The sequence below is a fragment of the Microcebus murinus genome, chromosome 3 (genome assembly GCF_040939455.1).
Source record: "Microcebus murinus isolate Inina chromosome 3, M.murinus_Inina_mat1.0, whole genome shotgun sequence".
NCBI lineage: Eukaryota > Metazoa > Chordata > Mammalia > Primates > Cheirogaleidae > Microcebus > Microcebus murinus.
This window is the reverse complement of record NC_134106.1, coordinates 97,967,845-97,986,430: the sequence shown is the minus strand read 5'-3', so window position 1 is coordinate 97,986,430 and position 18,586 is coordinate 97,967,845. Positions and strand designations below refer to the sequence as shown.

The 18,586-nt window shown below is 38.6% G+C and overlaps 1 protein-coding gene across 2 annotated transcripts in view; it reads left to right on the top strand.

Moving 5' to 3' along the window:
• The window catches only part of ADGRA3 (adhesion G protein-coupled receptor A3), a 116,018-nt gene extending 98,807 nt beyond the window's left edge, over positions 1 to 17,211 (top strand). For both annotated transcript variants that reach the window (XM_012737488.2, XM_012737487.2), the window contains exons 15-19: positions 1,614 to 1,738; positions 2,832 to 2,955; positions 11,158 to 11,303; positions 14,375 to 14,470; positions 14,621 to 17,211. In XM_012737488.2, coding sequence (XP_012592942.1) covers positions 1,614 to 1,738; positions 2,832 to 2,955; positions 11,158 to 11,303; positions 14,375 to 14,470; positions 14,621 to 15,863 — 1,734 coding nt within the window. In that variant the 3' untranslated portion in view covers positions 15,864 to 17,211. The remainder of the gene's footprint in view (positions 1 to 1,613; positions 1,739 to 2,831; positions 2,956 to 11,157; positions 11,304 to 14,374; positions 14,471 to 14,620) is intronic.
• The last annotated feature ends 1,375 nt before the right edge of the window (positions 17,212 to 18,586 follow it).

The following is an 18,586-nucleotide window of genomic DNA, read 5'->3' as shown; positions in this document are numbered from 1 at the left end:
CCTCTCACAAAGGCAGGTTGCTCAGAATTGGTCTTGATTGGCTCTTCTCCTGTATTTTCCCTGTCACGTGCTTAGTTTCCAGACTGTGAGCCCTATGAAGGTACGGACCGTGCTCTGTCCCTGTGTGTCTGGGGCTTGGCTCCACACCTGGCCGTGGAGGCCCCCAGTTAACATTTGCCAAGTAAACCGATGACTTACAAGTTTGAGGCTCATCAAAGTGTAGTGGAATATTCTAGTTGAAATTCAGTTTGTTTTGTTCCATCTCCAGCTTCTCATTTATTGCGATTTTTGTCAATGACTGTTCAGCATTTGTTAAGGTGTCCTGATGGGATCTTTTCAGATCCATAGTTACTTAAAATATAGTGTCAGCTTCCAGTTCTTCCCTGGGAAAACTTGCCCCTTCCCTCCCTGCTCTGTTGAGGCCATCTACTATTTCCTTGTCTGGTTTCACCTGTTCGCTTCTTTTGTCTATCTAGCTTTTCTTGTTTCAAATACTATCTCAAGAGCTTCTTGATTGGAGATACATCCACTGTGGACTCCTTCCACCTCCAGCTGTCACTTTTTAGCTGTAAGAGTCAGTGCAGAAAGTGAATTTAGTGAAGGGATTTGGCAAACCTGCAGCTTTGACTCCCACATCCTCAGTTTCATGGCATGGTGGCCAGCCAGGGTGGAGGTGTCTTCCCAGCCTGCTTTGGTCCTTGGAAAAGGAAGGTAACATTAAGATGTCCACTGTTTGCATTTTAGAGAGGCAGTGTCCACTTCATGTTTGAGAGCAGAGACTCAACAGCCAGGCTCCTTTGGATCTAGTCCTCATGCACTTAACTTATCTGTGCCTCAGCTTTTCGAGCTATAAAATGGGCTCATAGCATTACTCTATGTAAAGTGTTTGACACAGTCAATGCATGGATTATGGTAAATGTTCTGTAAGTGACTTGCTATTATTGTCTGTTGATTATGGGGCTCTTCCAGGGTTTTTCCTCTTTGCTCTCATAACTGTTCTTTGCTTGTCTTCATCAAATATATTGTTGTGATCTGAATGTGCATCTCTCTCTCCTGTGACTTTCAGCTCTTCTAGGGCAGGAACCCTGGCTTACCATCCTATCTCCAGCACCTTACACAGTGTTTAGTCCATTTGTATTAGTGGATCTTAAAGTTGAACTGGAAACTACCGATGGTCAGAGAGGTCTGTTTAGGTTTGGTAGACTTGGAGATGCTGCTTTTGTCGTGTCTTAGCAGCTAGTAAATTTAGCCAGAAATTTAGCCGGAGCTAGAAGAGCATTAGAAAGGATGAGGTCTGTGGTTGCCCCTTCGGAATCACCTACATGTGGGCTGCTGTTCTCTCTCCATTACCTTCATAGCATTGCCAGTGTTCCAAGTTATAAACTAGATGGTCCAGTATAGAATGAGAATATGTCAAGCAGATAACACAGTGGAAATTAGGAAAGCAAAGTAACATGTGAGGAAATAGCATGCAACATTAATTCTTGAATAAAATGATGAGATGCAAAGGCCAGAGTTTTGGTTTATCTATGTGTTTAAGTCACTTAAAACAATCTCAGCAGTTAAATGTCCAGAAAAGTGCTGCTAGAATGATTCTTTCTTGTTCCACTCAGGACTTGACAGGATCTGAACTGTACACCCAGGCGGCCAGTCTCTTGCATCCTGTGGTTTATACTACTGCCATCATTCTCCTCTTGTGTCTATTAGCCGTCGTTGTCAGTTACATATACCATCACAGGTAAGATATAAAACTTGACCAAATTAGATCTGTGATTTGATTTGGAGGACTTCGTTTCACATTTAATTAGGATAAAACTGAGTTTCATACTGTGCCATCCTTCCGCAGCAAGGAATGGTTACCTTAGAAAACATACAAGCCTTCTTTATTTCATGCCATTAGAGACATAAATAATTAGTATGTGAGATTCATCTTTTATGGCATCCATTCGGTTTGTTGGGTTTGTATCTGAAAAAGAACATGGGAAATTTGTGTTGGAGCCTGTGGGCTGGCCACAGGAGCAACAGAGTGAGGTAAGGTGGAGGTTCATTACCTGTTAGAGGTACCTATAGAGGTGTCTCTAGGTATCAGACTGTGTTATTACTCTTATTTTATGACATTTTACCCATTATGATATTGTTTGTTTTATAGATGGCATTTTTAAGAAAGTTTGTGGCATTTATGCACAAGATATGGTTTTTGTTAATTGGAGGAAAAGCTACAGAAACTTTTATTTTATTATAGGAAATAATGAACTAAAAGGATTTGGTAAGCAGAAATTCACTTTATAAAAGGTTTTACTAGAATGTTTCCAGTTTAAGCTAGACATACATGGCATTTCTTGACATTTAGTTAAGAAACAAAAGGAGATTTTGATATATATAAAACAAGAAAGATTTCAACATTACATTATGAAAGGCCAGGAAGAAATGCATTGGATATTTAGACTCATGCCAGTGGGTCAGATTGAAGAAATCTCTAGGTAGCCAAGCAGATAATCCAGTTGTCTTAAGACATGGTAAGTAACAAAAGCCCACATATTTCTTATTATGGAGAATTTGTTTAGCCTTTAGTGGGTGCAATGATTCCATAAATGGCTTGTGGTTTTTAGTGCATAATGTTAAATGTTAAGAAATTTCTCAAGTCCTCTTTGTGTGTATGTTTATATGTGTGTCTGATAGTGTATGTTTGTTAAATAAAATGTTTAAATATAAAACATTTAAATTTGGCATTTTATGCTGTTGGAATTAACTTGTAAATGAACATCGTAATGTCCTACTTGAAGTGTACTAGACTGAATATTAACATTTTCCTTTTTTTTTTTTTTAAACAGTTTGATTAGAATCAGTCTCAAGAGCTGGCACATGCTTGTGAACTTGTGCTTTCACATTTTCCTGACCTGTGTGGTCTTTGTGGGAGGAATAACCCAAACCAGAAATGCCAGCGTCTGCCAAGCCGTAAGTCAGAGTGAAAAATTGAAATGGAAAAAATATTGGTATTAGAAAATATTTTATATGTCTCATTAATTTATAAAAGGAAGGATGGGAGGATGTTTCTTTAAAACTTTTTCTTTAATTAAAGTTAAATCTAATGTCTCAAACAATTTATCAGTATACCTCAAATTTTGAATTATCATTTCACAACTGTATGTATAACTTAAACAACTTGTCTCTTTATCATTGGGAATTCAGTGTTACTTGTTATGTCTGTTACAATGCCTAATATTTAATTTATAAAATCCTGACTTTGAAAGAGAAATGACATTTTATGACAGTAGAATAATAGGAAAGATAATTAGAAAAAGATTTAACTGTAAGATGTAAAAATAAGAAACTTAGTAGGTTTGGTAAATATGAAGAATTGAAATATATTCAACTATTATTTTCAAATAAATTATTTCATATGTAGCCTTAGTGAACATTATTGTTGCAATATAAGTATAAAAAATTAAAACTCTTCAATATATGAATAGGAAATATAAAATTCTATTTCTATATTTGTCTATTGTTTTCCATCTGCATGGTAGCAAAAAGTGCAACATAGCAATTAAGAGTTCAGACTGTCTGAATTTGCATTTCAGTTCTACCTTTTACTAGCAATTTTTATGGGCAATTTATTTAACCGTTGTATTTTTCTTTTCATATTGTGGTGAGAAACACATAACATGAGATCTACCCTCTTAACAAAATTTTCAGTATACAGTACCATATTGTTCACTAAAAGCACAATGTTATACAGCAGATTATCTAGAACTTTTCATCTTGTATGACTGAAACTCTGTACCCAGGGAACAGCAACTCCCCATTTTTTTCTTTCCTCCCACCCCCGGCAACCACCATTCACTCTTTTCTTCTACAAGGTTGACTACTTTCGGTACCTCCTATGAGTGCAGTGGTGCAGCATTTGTCCTTCTGTAACTGACTTACAGAAGTCTTAGCATGTCTTCAGAGTTTTTATCTGTGTCGTATAATATGTAGGATATGACAGGATTTCTTTTTTTATGCCTGAATAACATTCCATTTTATGTACATACCACATTTTCTTTATCTATTTGTTGTTCGTGTGCGTGTAGGTTGTTTCTGCCTCTTGACTATTCCTAGTAATGTGTAGTGAGCATGGGAGTGCAAATATCTGAGATCCTGATTTCAATATTTACTCTTCATGTATCTCAGTTTTCTAACCTGTGAATAGGAAATGATAATTGAGTTGTTGCTAGAAGAAGTGATTGTTTGTATGAAAAAACTAAAGTAATTTATGCATAAATAATTAGAAATAATAGGAAAGTTTAGCAAAGAGTGGTTGGTAGTAGGTAGACATACAACTTTGAGAAGATATAATTAATGAGAAGGTACCATGTATATAATATCAAAGACTATCAAGTACCTAGAAATAATAAAAGCAGGCAAGATTTACAGGTAAAATTAAAATATGTATTGAAGGAAGACCTAAATAAGTGAAAAGATATACAGGGTCCGAGGATAGGAAGACTTAATGTCAGAAAGGTGGCAGTTCCTCTTAAAATTAATCTGTAGATAAGAAGAGAATTTTTCATGAAACTCAGTAAGATAATTTATGGGAAAGCAAATGGCCAGAGAAAGCCAAGACACTTTTGAAAAAGAGGAGCAGAGCCAGAAGACTGTCTTACAAGGCCTCAGGGCTTATGAGGCAATGGAAATAAAAATAATGTGACATTAGCTGTAGGAATAGATAAATTGACCAACATGCTAGAGTCCTGAAGCAGACCCATGGGAAACTCTTAGTACATGACAGAAGGGGCATGCATGCCTCCTCAGTTGGGGAAGATAGACCACTGTTCAATAAATGGAACTGGGCGAAATCCATTTGGAGAAAGATTTAAATGAATCTATACCTCAAGCCATATATTTTTTAAAAAGCCAACTCTGGGTATTTTGAAAGCTTACCTATCTAAACCAAAATGTTAAAATTCTTAATAGAAAATGTTGTAGACCTTGAGATAAGGAAGAATTTCTTTCTTTTTTTTTTATTTTTTATTTTTTGAGAAAGAGTTTTGCTTTGTTGCCCAGGCTAGAGTGAATACCCTGGCATCAGCCTAGCTCACAGCAACCCCAAACTCCTGGGCTCAAACAGTCCTCCTGCCTCAGCCTCCTGAGTAGCTGAGACTACAGGCATGTGCCACCATGCCTGGCTAATTTTTTCTATATATGTTAGTTGGCCAATCAGTGTCTTTCTATTTATAGTAGAGACGGGGTCTCGCTCTTGCTCAGGCTGGTCTCGAACTCCTGACCTCGAGCAATCCGCCCGCTTTGCCCTCCCAGAGTGCTAGGATTACAGGCGTGAGCCACCATGCCCAGCCAAGGAAGAATTTCTTAAATAAGATAGTGAAAGGCATTTACTAGAAAAGAGGTAAATTTGACTAAAAATGAGAACCTTTGTTTTTATTGAGTCCTTCCTTAAACAAAATGAAAAGGCAAGTTACACATTGGAAGAAGCTATTCACAATACACACAACTGACAGAACATTGGAATAAAGAACATATTAATAACTATAATCAATGAGAAGGCCACACAAACCCAGTAGAAAAAGTAGCAAGAGAATGGACAGGCATTTCTTAGAAGATAAACATAAGGCCAACACACAGGTACAGAGACATACAACATCATGAGTACTCATGGAGATGCAAATTAAGAAAATCAGTTACCATTTCATGCCCTTTCTGTCAGCAGAAATTAAACCTGACAATGCCAAGTCTTGATGAACATGAGGACCCACAGAATCCTTTATCCATAGTTGGTGGGAATGTAAGTGAATGTACTCTGGGAGGTGTTACCTTCTAAAGTTGAGCAATTGTATATACTGAAACCCAGCATGTCCACTCCTGGGCTCTGAGAGTAACCTTGCCCATGTGCATTTGTGAATATGCACATAGATGTGAATATACACAATACCAAAAACCTGGAAGCAACTCAAATGCCTGTCACAGACAGTGTGAACGCATAAACCATGCTATATAAGAGTCCAAAACCAAGAATTATGGCAATTCAGAACATGGATCAGTCTTAGGTGAAAAACGTTAAGTTCCATAAATTATATCTACCCAGACATCTTTTTTATAGATATAAAAATGACTGAAATAAACAGCATACTTTAAACAAAAATAGATAAGTGCAATAAAACTCTATAAAAAAGAAAGCAAGGGGGTGATGAACATAGCATATAGGGTGATGGTTGCAGAGGGTCATATGGTTGGATACAGGTTATTGTCAGGGTCTTACCTTTTGTCTTGCTGGTAGATTCTTGGATGCTTATTATATTATTATAACAATAACTAGTTAACTAAAGACAGGCTATATTGGCTCAATCTTGAGAATGTGTCATGATCCCAAGGCTTATAATTAATCCAATATTATATGCCTGAAATCCAATTTTAAATGTATGTTTATATAAGAATTGTCAAGAGGATTAAATGACTCAGGTGTCTCAAGAGTACTAGATACAGTGTAACTGCTCAATAAATGTTATCTTTTACTACTGTTAGTATTGTTAATGAAATTACCTCTCAGCTGTGCAATATATTTCTCTGTTTTAGGCCATTGATATACATTTGGAAACAGAATTTTGCTTGGCACCTCCAAGAAGTCAGATTATGGGTCTTGGATAAACTAAGGACACGTATAGAGACAGAGCTTCTGTGTTCTCTGTCTTTCCCCCTTTTTCACTGGCTGACTCCCTCTTACTTTGTAGGTGTCAGCATACTGTTAGTGTCAGAGATACTGCCCTTCCCCTCCCACTGTTCCATGATCCTTACTAAAATTCCATAGTGCCTATAAAACTTTAATAGCTATTTGCTATCTCTGGACTCTAAGTGCTCCCTGGACTCCCAAGTTTTCTGCAGAGGCAAGACTTATTTCAATTTGATGCACCACTTCTTATCCAGGGACCAGCACAGGACCTGGCCTATAGCAGGTGCTGAGCAAATGTTTATTGGGTGAATGAACAGAAGGAAGCTTCTGTTTGCAAATAGTAGAAATCATTTGAACCTGGAGCCATTCTGAGCGTAGACTCTAGAGTACTCAGCACACATTAGTAATAATAATGGTCTCAGTTTTATCTAAAGGTGTTCATTGATTTCATGAAGCAGACACATAAATTTATTTCACTAAGGGAATGGGTAGAAAGAGGCCATTGTAAAGATGACTGCCTTTCATTGTCTTGAATGGTATTTTATACCATGTCTAAATTGAAAAGAAGAATTGTGCTGACTTTTTAGGGCCACTAGAACAAATGCTCATTAGTTAAAGATTTACAAAAGAAAAGGGGAAAAGCAAGTCTTCCTTCAGGTGTTTTCACTGTCAGTTTCTTCTGTTTTTACAATGTCCTTCCTTTCTTCTATGAAAGACATAACCCCATTCTTGTCGTTCCAGACTCAGAGGGTACTTGCTTCACTTCTCTGTTGTAATGCTTAATTCAGGTACTAGCCCCCTGAGAGAAGAGTGGTAGAATGTGAAAAGGACTAGCCTGGGAGTCCAAATACTACTAGGTAGGGTAGGTTTTAATCCTGTGTCTGCCAGAATGGGTTGTATTACTAGTCACCTAACCTAGTAAGGGCTTTATGTTTCTTTTCTAAATTAAGGGGTCAGGCTAGTTAAATTATATTTATCATCCTTAAGGTTTTTTGACCTTTCAAACTGAGCCCTCATGTGTACATGGTTTTATGTGCAGTTTTGTATATGCCCATACATAGTCCATGTCGTTTTGTCTTTCTTATCTTCCTTTGAGAAGTCACACGTTTTTGTCAACAGTGTGAATGCATTCTAATAGTTTCTTCCCCACAGTGACAGGTTGAGGTTATTAAAGGCTCCACCAGCCAGGTACTGCCTGCTCTGGTTTCTAAATCTGTTCCCGGTAGCACCTTAGGTACTTTTCCAAGCCTTTAACTCTCTTTTGCAAAAGGAGCTGGAGGAGAACTAAGCAACTGAATGATTAAGAGTACAAGCGCCATTGACTCAAGGTTGGAAGGGATCTATCTATGTTCTGGTTCATGATGTGATGGTCCTTGATTTGCTTAGCTATGCAGTGAAGGATTCAGCTGGATCTTGTCTTAAGTACCTTGTCTCTCTCTACCACCCGATGATTGAATCTATTAAATAGTGTGCCAGCTGCCCCTCTCAGGTGTCCTTTAGATCTGCTATCTAGAGGATTGCTGTAACCTCATGTGAGATGCACTGGACAGAATCTAACCAGCGAATATACGACAAATGTGTTACCTTAACTTCTGTATTAACCCCAAGAGGTATTTTTCATCATATATTTTATAAATACATAAACTGAGTCAGAGAGAGCTGACATGATTTAAACGTTGGTCTGTTTGACTCTGAGGGCTCCTCAGCTCCCATTACTGTTCTTTATTATTTTGGGGGGGGGAGCTGGTATGGCATCCCAGAAAGGGCATGGGCTTTGGACACCAGTAGACTTGAGTTTGAATCACAGCTCTGCTACTGACCATGTGACTGCTGGTGGATGATTTAACTTCTCTTAGCCTTAGTTTCTGTGTTAGTTTCTTGAAGTTATTAACACTGATCAAATGGTGATGCTTGGAGGTTGAAGTGCAATCACCTACAAAAGCACATTTTTTGATGCATAGCAGACATTCAGTAGAGGAAGCTGTTATTATTTTAATTTTTACATATTCATTTTATATATGACCATGATGATTAACACTTATTAATTATAAGTGTTAAGGTCATTTTTTTTTTTTTTGCATAGTTGCTATGCAGGATACACTGTTGTGAGTTTATTGGTGGTTTAGTTTTAACCTCCTCCCCCAGTATGTGAGATTTGTAGTTAGGTAACACACCTATAAAGTGTAATTCCTTAAGGTAATCATTTTATACCCATTTTGCAGCTTTGCAAATTAGTATCCTGAGGTAAGGTAGTGTTCTTAAGTAATAATCTATTACATTTAACTAATCATATACATGCCCTATGAATTAGACTATTTACTTCCAAACTAGTTACATAATTTTCATGTGTACCTCTGATTTGTTTGGAAAAAAATGTGATAGTGAGGTTGTATTTCATGTAGACCAAGTGTCAGACGGAGAATACAATAGGAAGAACTGCATTCCAAAAATATAGGAAAACCCTTTCTATTAGATTTTAATCCCCCCCTTTTTTCTGTGTGTGTGTGTGTGTGTGTGTAATATTTAGTGATTTGTTTGTGTGACTGTTACCAGATGTCATCAGACTCCTAAAATTCCACTATTGTTAATAATCATTTCACTGGAAGGTTTCCGTGAGTGAACCCTTCCGGAAATTTAGAAATGTCACAGAAAACACTTCAAAGCCTAAAGATGGGGTATTCCCCCTTAGAAAACCTTCTGTCTGCTACCTCCTATGTTGAAAACATTTTTAACTTATATTTTTAACTAACATATTTTAAAGCCCTGTCTCATTCTTTTGACCTTTGTGTCAGAGACAACTCCAGTACTAGTAGAGTCAACCATTTGAGTCAATATTCAGTGATTTGTTTTGAATTTATTGGTGTCTGTGCACCAAATTCATTTATACTATTTTTACTTACAGTATTTGGTATGACTTCAGATAGCTCAAAGGGTTATTTTATGCTTTCTGTTCCACTTCTATCTATAAATTTTGCTTTCACAGTGCAGTCAGCAAAACTAATGGGAACCAAGAAGCCACTTTTTTCTTTAAGAAGAAGGTAACTTCTCACTTTTCTAGTTTGACCAAGCTGCATCCACCCTCCTAGCACCTCTGGAGTCATTGCTGGGTTTATGTGAACAGTGACTGTCCTGGCTTTTCCCCTGCAAAATAAGACTTAGGCTTTCATGTCATCAGGTGTTAGCTGCAGGTTGGGTCTCATTAAAATAAACTCTGCACAGCGGTCTCCATATTTTCATTTTTGACCTAGGTCTGATAATGTCAATCAATTTGATTTTCTTGAGATTAGGGAGCTATCCCTTTAGAATGAGAAATTTTCTCTTGGAGATTTTCATTAATAGAATTTTACATGTAATAATTGTATAGGAAGAAGTGATCAAAAAGATACCAAGTAATTATTTAAGAAAGCTGGATTATATCCTTGATGTTCTGATGACACACAGCATTTATTTTTCTTAAAATAAATTTTAAACCTCTTTTATCTCCTCTCATATCTTCATCTAGAATTTCATCCTCAATAAGAGTTGCTTCAAACATAGGTCATATGATAAACATGCCCCTTATCATCTGTCTTGGAAGAAGCTTAATTGGTTTAATTATTTATATATATTGCAATTATCCTATAAGTATTGAGCACCTATTATATCCCAGCAATTGTGCTCAGTCAGTGTGCACAAAACCCTTAGAGGTGGCTATTTATAATCCTCCTACTATTAAATTGAGGCAAGTTAATTTCAGAGAGGTCACATTATGTCTTTAAAACCACAGTCCTAATAAGCAGTAATATCAAACAGTAATATAGCTATTTTTGCTAATTGCTTATCAGGTGCTAGGTAATATACTAGGTGCTATATGTAGACCATCTTAACCTCACAGTGCTTTCATGTCATTCTTGGTTCCCAAGTGAGGAAGCCAGGATGTTATATGACTTTACTCAGGTCACACAGCAAATAAGAGGTGGAGACCAGTTTTAAAACCAAGCAAAATTTGATTGTTGAGTTCACCCTCTTATCCATCAACATATTATATTGCTCTCTTACTGCTCCAGTATGTGGCAGCTCTGAATTAGAACTCAGGTCTCTTACTCTGGCATTTACTGTCTGTGTGCTGTGGCTTTTACCTGCTAGTTTCCCTTGCCTTCTTGGTCGCTCCTTAAAATGGGACTTAGGAACTGAACTCTATAACGTTGCGTCTGTGAAAAATTCACCTTGGGTTTTAATGTTGTCCAGGAGGCAGTTTAATATTAAGGGTCCTCTTGGGTGTAATAGGGGCCTGTGGGCTTCCTGGAGCCAAGTGTTGGCTAGCGTATTGGAGGAGTGGCATCCGTGATGCGTCCATGAAGGTCATATGTTTCATTAACAGGCAGAGGGCTTGATCACTAGGATGCACTTTCTGCTTTTGAGTCAGACTTTTGAAAGTTACCTACCAAACTTTTTGATAAGCCTTAGTGGGCACATTCTTTTCTTTTAGTTCATATATTCTTCGATCTTCCTTGTAGGTTGGGATAATTCTTCATTATTCCACCCTTGCCACAGTACTGTGGGTGGGAGTGACAGCTCGAAACATCTATAAACAAGTCACTAAGAAAGCTAAGAGATGCCAGGATCCTGAGGAACCACCACCTCCGCCAAGACCAATGCTCAGGTACCTACTATCTTTGTTGTGTTGTGTTGTCTTAAATGTTAATTAAATAATCTTCTGTTTGCTTCAGTTGAAGCGTAGTCATCATTTATTACAAAAAATTGCTGTGTCCGGTTTTGGGAAGTAAAGGAGTGGACTTGTAAGCCGGACTGCCTGGTTTTGAACATGAGTTGTGCTTCCAGCTGCACGTCCTTGGTCCACTTCCCCACCCTCTCTGAGCCTTCCTAGACCCCCTCCAAAGTGGGGTTGATTCTACCTCATAGGGTCGTTGTGAGACATAAATGAGTTAATGTGCAAAGCACTTATAATTATAGGCTCCAGGAAAATGTCAGCTGTTTTTATTTCCTTGAGGTCACATGTCATAGATTTTGATTTACTCCAGTATATATCCATTTAGTTATTCTGTATAAAGAAACACACTGATTTGGAGTATGTCCTTCCTATCCATTATAATAAGAAAAAGTGTAAATGAATTATCAGGCTGGGTGAGTAAACATCTATCAGGGATGACCGTTTATTGAATGCCTGCTGTGGACCTGGCCCCGAGCTGGAACTTAAAGGAGACCTCCCCACCCTTGAGGAGTTCACAGTCTGTGGGAGGAGACAGGCACGTGAAGAACTGACTGTAGGCTGTGTGAGAAGGATAGTGGAGGTATAGTATTTGAAAGTACAAAGAAAGGAGCCATTAATTTGGGGGATGGTGGGCTGTCAGGAAATGCCGGACCACTGGCAGGAGCCCTGTCATGATTCGGGCAGTGTAGAGGAGCACTCCAGGCAGAGGAGGAAGCCTTGAGAAATGCTGGACCGAGGCTGGACCGAGGGTGTGTGGTGTAGGGTAGCAGAAATTTAGGGTGAAAGCTGGAGTTGGGGCCTTTGGATACCCTATTAAAACATCAGCATCCACTGAAGATTTTCAACTAAGGGAGTGGCCTGACATGGTGTCATTTTAGAAGGGTAGCCACGGCACTAGTATGAAATATAAATTGGAATGCCAGAGAATAAGGAATTCTACGGAGGTCGTTTAGGACTGTTGCCATGAAGACTGCAGCCAGAACAGTGTCATAGAGAACAGAGAGGAGGACATATGTTCTAGAGGCTTGAGGCAGTTTCACTAGGATTGATGGCCACCTGGATTTAAGAGGTGCATGAGGGAGAGAAATTTAAAGATGGCTGCAGATTGTCTGTTCTGACCAGCTAGGGTGCCTTGGTAGATGCTGTTTCCATCACGTGAGAAATATTCAAATATTAATAATAACAGGAAAAGAAGAAACGGGGGCAGGCATGGAGGGGTAGGGTCAGGGGAGGTAGGCTCACCAGTACTTTTCTTGTGAGAAGTGTACGTTTTTGGAAGTCCAGGGCTCAGCAGAGAAGACAAGCTAGACAGGGTCTAGACGGGGCAGGAGACATTTCCTGGTGTGCTCATTGAAGCCCCGATAATGAACTAGATCTCCCAGGGAGAAGTTCGTTAAGAAAAGAATGATCCCTGGGCCATGCCAATGTTCAGGAGATGGGCCGTGGAAGAATCACGGGAAGAACTGAAGGAGAACACCTGAGGCAATAGAAGATTCTGGGGCGAGTGGTTCCGTGGATGACAAGGAGCGGTGGGGGTGCTCGGCAACCCAGACTCACATCGCAGAATAAGTTTTGGTACTTCGTTCACTTGTGTTCAAACACAGGAGAGATGGTGTTTGCCTAAGAGACTTGAGAATCCTGTCCTCAAGCAGCTGTTCCTTCCTGTAAGATTCTGAGAAAAAACACAAAGCGTTGAGAAAAAGGCAGCTTGGGCTCCAAACTCTTTGCAGTCTCCAGATGACGCCCAGGGACCACCTTTTCTTTAGACAGTGCAGGTTCCACTCTCTAGGGCTGGTGCCTTCTTCCCCCACATCCTTGAGCGTCATCAGGAAGCCCAAGCAACACTCCCAAGTGGCTGGTGGGGCAGGGGACTTGGCTATGAGCCTCTCCTGGCCCCAGAGAGGGCAGTTTCAGCATCATGGTGGGAGGCATAGGGGGTAGGGGGGAGTAGCCCCATAGTAAGGTGATATAGGCAAGGTGGTGCCAGTGTCTCCAGGAGCTTGTGACAGAAGGGAGAGAGAAAGAAGGCGGTAGTTCAAGGAAAGCTTTAGAAGATGGGGGGAATGTGAACATCTTGTATAGGACAAAAATAAGAGGGAGTGGAGAAAGAGATTTTAAAGCTGCAAAATAAAGGTTGATAACAGGAAGTTTCAGAGAGGAAAAGAAGAGGAACAGAGAAGGTGAGAGAACCCAAGTTTAATTTTGGAAATGATGCTTTCTTTTCAAGTAAGAAGCAGATGTAAATTAGTATAGTAGGAGGAAGGGGAGGGTTACATGTATTGGCTTCCCTCTAATCTGTGAAATAGAAGAGAGGGCCATCATTTCCCTTGCTCTCCCCAGCTTACACTCCGTGGGGAAGGGGTCCAGGAGGGCCTCTGTACTATGGGAAGCTGCTGGCATCCAGATTCCTGTCTTGCTTCCATCTCAGTTGATTGGGGATGAGATACACTGCAGTCAGAGGTCCTGGAACATGCAGGCTTACCTGAGCATTAATCAATAATTAATACATCATTACTTTTTTTTTTTGCATGAACTATGGCACAGTGAAATTTTAAAGTCCATTTTGTAATGGACTGACTTACTAGTTCACCAGCTGAATCTAAAAGAAGCCAATCCCCCCCCAAATATATATATATAAAATAATGTATGTGTGTGTGTATATGTGTGTGTGTGTGTATATATATATAATGTATGTATATATAAACTAAAACCTTGCCTGCAGGAGCTGAGCATTACTTTGCCTGTCCACAGGGTGGCAGAAGCTGACCAGTTTTCCTCAACTTGGAAACTACCTCCTGCTTTAAAAAAAGACATGTAAAAATCAAAAGAAAAACATGTTATCACTAATGAAGCAGCCTCTGATGAATTTGAGTTAACTCTCAACTTATTATTTGAAACAAGAATAGTAATTAATCTTCAAGGAATGACTTTTGCAGCACTGAGATACTATGATAAATATACCTTAAAAAAGTAGAATGATACGCAGTTATTCTTTCCCCTAGGTTTTACCTGATTGGCGGTGGCATCCCTGTCATCGTCTGTGGCATAACAGCAGCAGCAAACATTAAGAATTACGGCAGTCGGCCAAATGCACCCTAGTGAGTATTTTATATTCTCTGCGTACCTGACCCAATTGCTTCTCTTTTAAGTATTTTCTAGACACTACGGTTTATTGCAATTTCTTAAATAATTTGTTGAGGCGTGTTGCATCTGATCTGGCTTCCTTTCCTGTCTGTCTTCTTTTCTAGCTGCTGGATGGCGTGGGAACCCTCCTTGGGAGCCTTCTATGGGCCTGCCAGCTTCATCACTTTTGTAAACTGTATGTACTTTCTAAGCATATTTATTCAGTTGAAAAGACACCCTGAGCGCAAATATGAGCTTAAAGAGCCCACTGAGGAGCAGCAGAGATTGGCAGCCAATGAAAACGGTGAAATCAATCATCAGGATTCAATGTCTTTGTCTCTGATTTCTACATCAGCGTTGGAAAATGAGCACACGTTTCATTCTCAACTTTTGGGGGCCGGCCTTACTTTGCTTTTATATGTTGCTCTGTGGATGTTTGGGGCCTTGGCAGTTTCTCTGTATTACCCTTTGGACTTGGTTTTTAGCTTCTTTTTCGGGGCCACGTGTTTAAGCTTCAGTGCGTTCATCATGGTGCACCATTGCGTTAATAGGGAGGATGTTAGACTTGCGTGGATCATGACTTGCTGCCCAGGACGGAGCTCGTATTCGGTGCAAGTCAATGTCCAGCCCCCCAACTCGACCGGGACGAATGGAGAGGCACCCAAGTGCCCCAATAGCAGTGCAGAGTCTTCATGCACAAACAAAAGCGCTTCAAGCTTCAAAAATTCCTCCCAGGGCTGCAAACTGACAAACTTGCAGGCTGCTGCGGCTCAGTGCCATGCTAATTCTTTACCTTTGAACTCCACACCTCAGCTGGACAATAGTCTGACAGAACATTCAGTGGACAATGATATTAAAATGCACGTGGCACCTTTAGAAGTTCAGTTTCGGACAAATGTACACCCGAACCGCCACCATAAAAACAGAAGTAAAGGACACCGAGCCAGCAGACTCACGGTCCTGAGAGAATACGCCTACGACGTCCCGACAAGTGTGGAAGGAAGCGTGCAGAACGGCTTAGCTAAAAGCCGGCCGGGCAGTAACGAAGGGCACTCCAGGAGCCGGAGAGCGTATTTAGCTTACAGGGAGAGGCAGTACAACCCACCCCAGCAGGACAGCAGTGATGCCGGCAGCACACTTCTCAAAAGCAGCAGAAATTTTGAAAAACCCGTTTCAACGAGTAGTAAAAAAGATACTTTAAGGAAGCCAACCGTGGCTGAACTTGAAAGCCAGCAGAAGTCTTATGGCCTCAACTTGGCCATTCAGAATGGACCAATTAAAAGCAACGGGCAGGATGGACCCTTGCTCGGCACCGATAGCACTGGCAATGTTAGGACTGGATTATGGAAACACGAAACTACTGTGTAGCGTTGCTGGGTGTCCTAGGCAGAAATTCATATAAACTGTGATGTTCACATTCCTTAAGCTAAGAACATTTGAAAATAATTTACAGCCACCTTAGGGATTCGGAAGAATTTGGAATTCACTTAGAAGTTTGGATTTGACTTATTTTATATCCCCAAATTGTTGTCTTTTTTTAGAAGTTAAAGGGAAAAAAAAAAACCTTTTTAAACATTGTTTTTAGTCATCAAAGCACCGACAGGCCATTTTGGGAAATCTGAAATGTAATTTTTTGGATTCTGTAATATATACTTTGCATTTCGGGCTTCTATTTAATACAATAAATAGGTGTTTCTCATTGTGCCAATGTTTTATTTTTATATTTTACAACATAAGCATTTATTTCTATTTTAATGAAGTTTGTGCATTGAGATATTTTAATGAAAATTATATTTAAATCAGTTACCGTATGTCCATGGTTAACTATACTCATTATGGCATTTAAAGCAAAGTGATTTTTGGATTACTGTCTTTTGTAAATATAGTTTTAAACAGTATAGGTTTTTAAAAAGATCTCACAGAATGTTTTTTTGAAAACAGAAATGCCTAAAATACTTTTCCTAAATTGCATTACTTGTGCCATATCACTTCGACCCTGCTAATAATACTTGTCAACACTTTTGTGGCTTTTTAGTGGTTTACATTTGGGTTAAGTTTTCTCATTTTTTCAGTGGGGGAAGTGATTCCTGCACCTATGTTATTCTTGAATGTAAATGAAGAGCTACTATATAAGGTTCACATTCACTCATTCTGGATTCTTCAGCATTGACCCTTATGTTTACCATTTTTGGGGTACTTAAACAGATAAAGTTCTTTAGGTTCATTCTAAAGTACTGATTTTTAAATTCCATTGTGAAATGAAATTTGAATTTTCAGAATTCCATTCCAAAGTTGCAAAAACAGCTAAGCTCCAAAAGTTATCGTTGCTCTTCACAGCACTAAAATCCTTACCCACGCTGGTCTTGCATCTCACTGGGGTTGGTTCCCTTTCCTTCTCATATGCAAGACAGTGCCTGAGAATTTGACACACCTTAAGTCTCTTTTTAGTGGAAGTCTAAAGGTTTGAATCAGATCAGATTCAAAAGCTGAAATTTAAAAAAAAGATTAAAAAAAGCACATATTCAAGAAATGTTAAAAAGACTTGAGCAGCTTAGCTTGATATTGATATATATACCTCAAATTCTGCTTAAGAGAGCAATTCTCAGAGCCATAGTGAGATAACCCATTGTAGTGTAAATATTCACTTTTAATTGGGTCACTGGATTTGAAACAAGTTATTTTGCTTTGCCATAATAAAACTGATGGTTCTATTTAAGCCTTTTTTTAGGTGTTAGTTTTAGAGACATTCTTTTGGTGGGAGAAATAAGGCATCCAACCAATAGGTTTACCATTTGTACATTTAATATACTTCCATGCCCAGGGTCTCCTGGTAAATTAATGTATTATGTACAGGAAGGTGTCTATAAAGATAAACTAATAAGTAATGGAATGAATAATTTTTATTTATTATTATTTTTATCTTGCTCTGTCACTTTGCAATATATTATTCCAGTGTTTAACCTGTTTAACCTCTTGGCCAGCTTTACATAGGGAGAGAATTTTTGTTCTTCTTTTTCCTGCATCTCCATAGGAAGTGAGAAATTTCTCTTCCTGGAAATGTTCCCCATTTATTAATTTATATATGACTTCATTTGGGTACAAAAACAGGAGCCAGAGTGGGAAAGGACTAAAAAAACAATTAGAGACTTGAAGAAAATGAAGATTCCACTAAAATGCTTGGGATTTTAGAAAATGATGAGCAATGACTTTTTTGCATTCTTATTATTTCACTGAGTTAAAATTTGATATTTGTATCATATATGGGAAGTGAACAGTACTTTCCATTTCCCCCGTATTTGTTCTTTATGTTTCATGGCATACTGCTGGCTGGGATTTCTCTATATTTCTTAGAATTGTAAACTATCAACTGATGTTTCAGTTTTCTTAGAGATCAGCACTTTCATTTAAAAAATTTGGCAACCAAGAGCTAAAGAATTTGTGACTTGCTGGACATGACAGCAGGTTCTAAGGTTCTGCTATACCCAGGAGTAGGACCATGTTTCCCAATACTGAAGCCACCGTGCTTGTGCCACCATGCTTGGCACCCCATTTCATTGCTTCTGCAGTGTTTATTATCTATAATTTTATTCTTTATTCTCATCCTACTTATTTTGAGTCTTAGTTTCATAATGAAGTATAATTGGTTATATTCTACTTAAGAAAACATACATGATTTACTCTTTTATTCCATGAAAGTTATTTTTTAATATGTATATTATATATACACATATACATGACTCTGTTATATGCTAACCTATTTTTTAGGTAACAATTGGAAATCAGGTTTGTGTATGAGTATTATTTTGACTAGATTTATATACTAATATAAATATAAATATTTCAGGCCATAAATGGTGCCTGATTTCTGAATCTCAGGCTGTTTTGCATATACATATAACTAATCCATGTACAGTATAATTATATATATGATATATACAGATGGCAACTTATATATAAATACTTACTGGAATATTTCTCATTATGGAGAAACAACAATGTTAAAACAGACGTATGTTTCTGGCATTGAGTCCAGAATGCCCAAACTGAAGTGGGTTGAGAAAAAATGAGGAAGTAAAAAATTAACTGAAAAC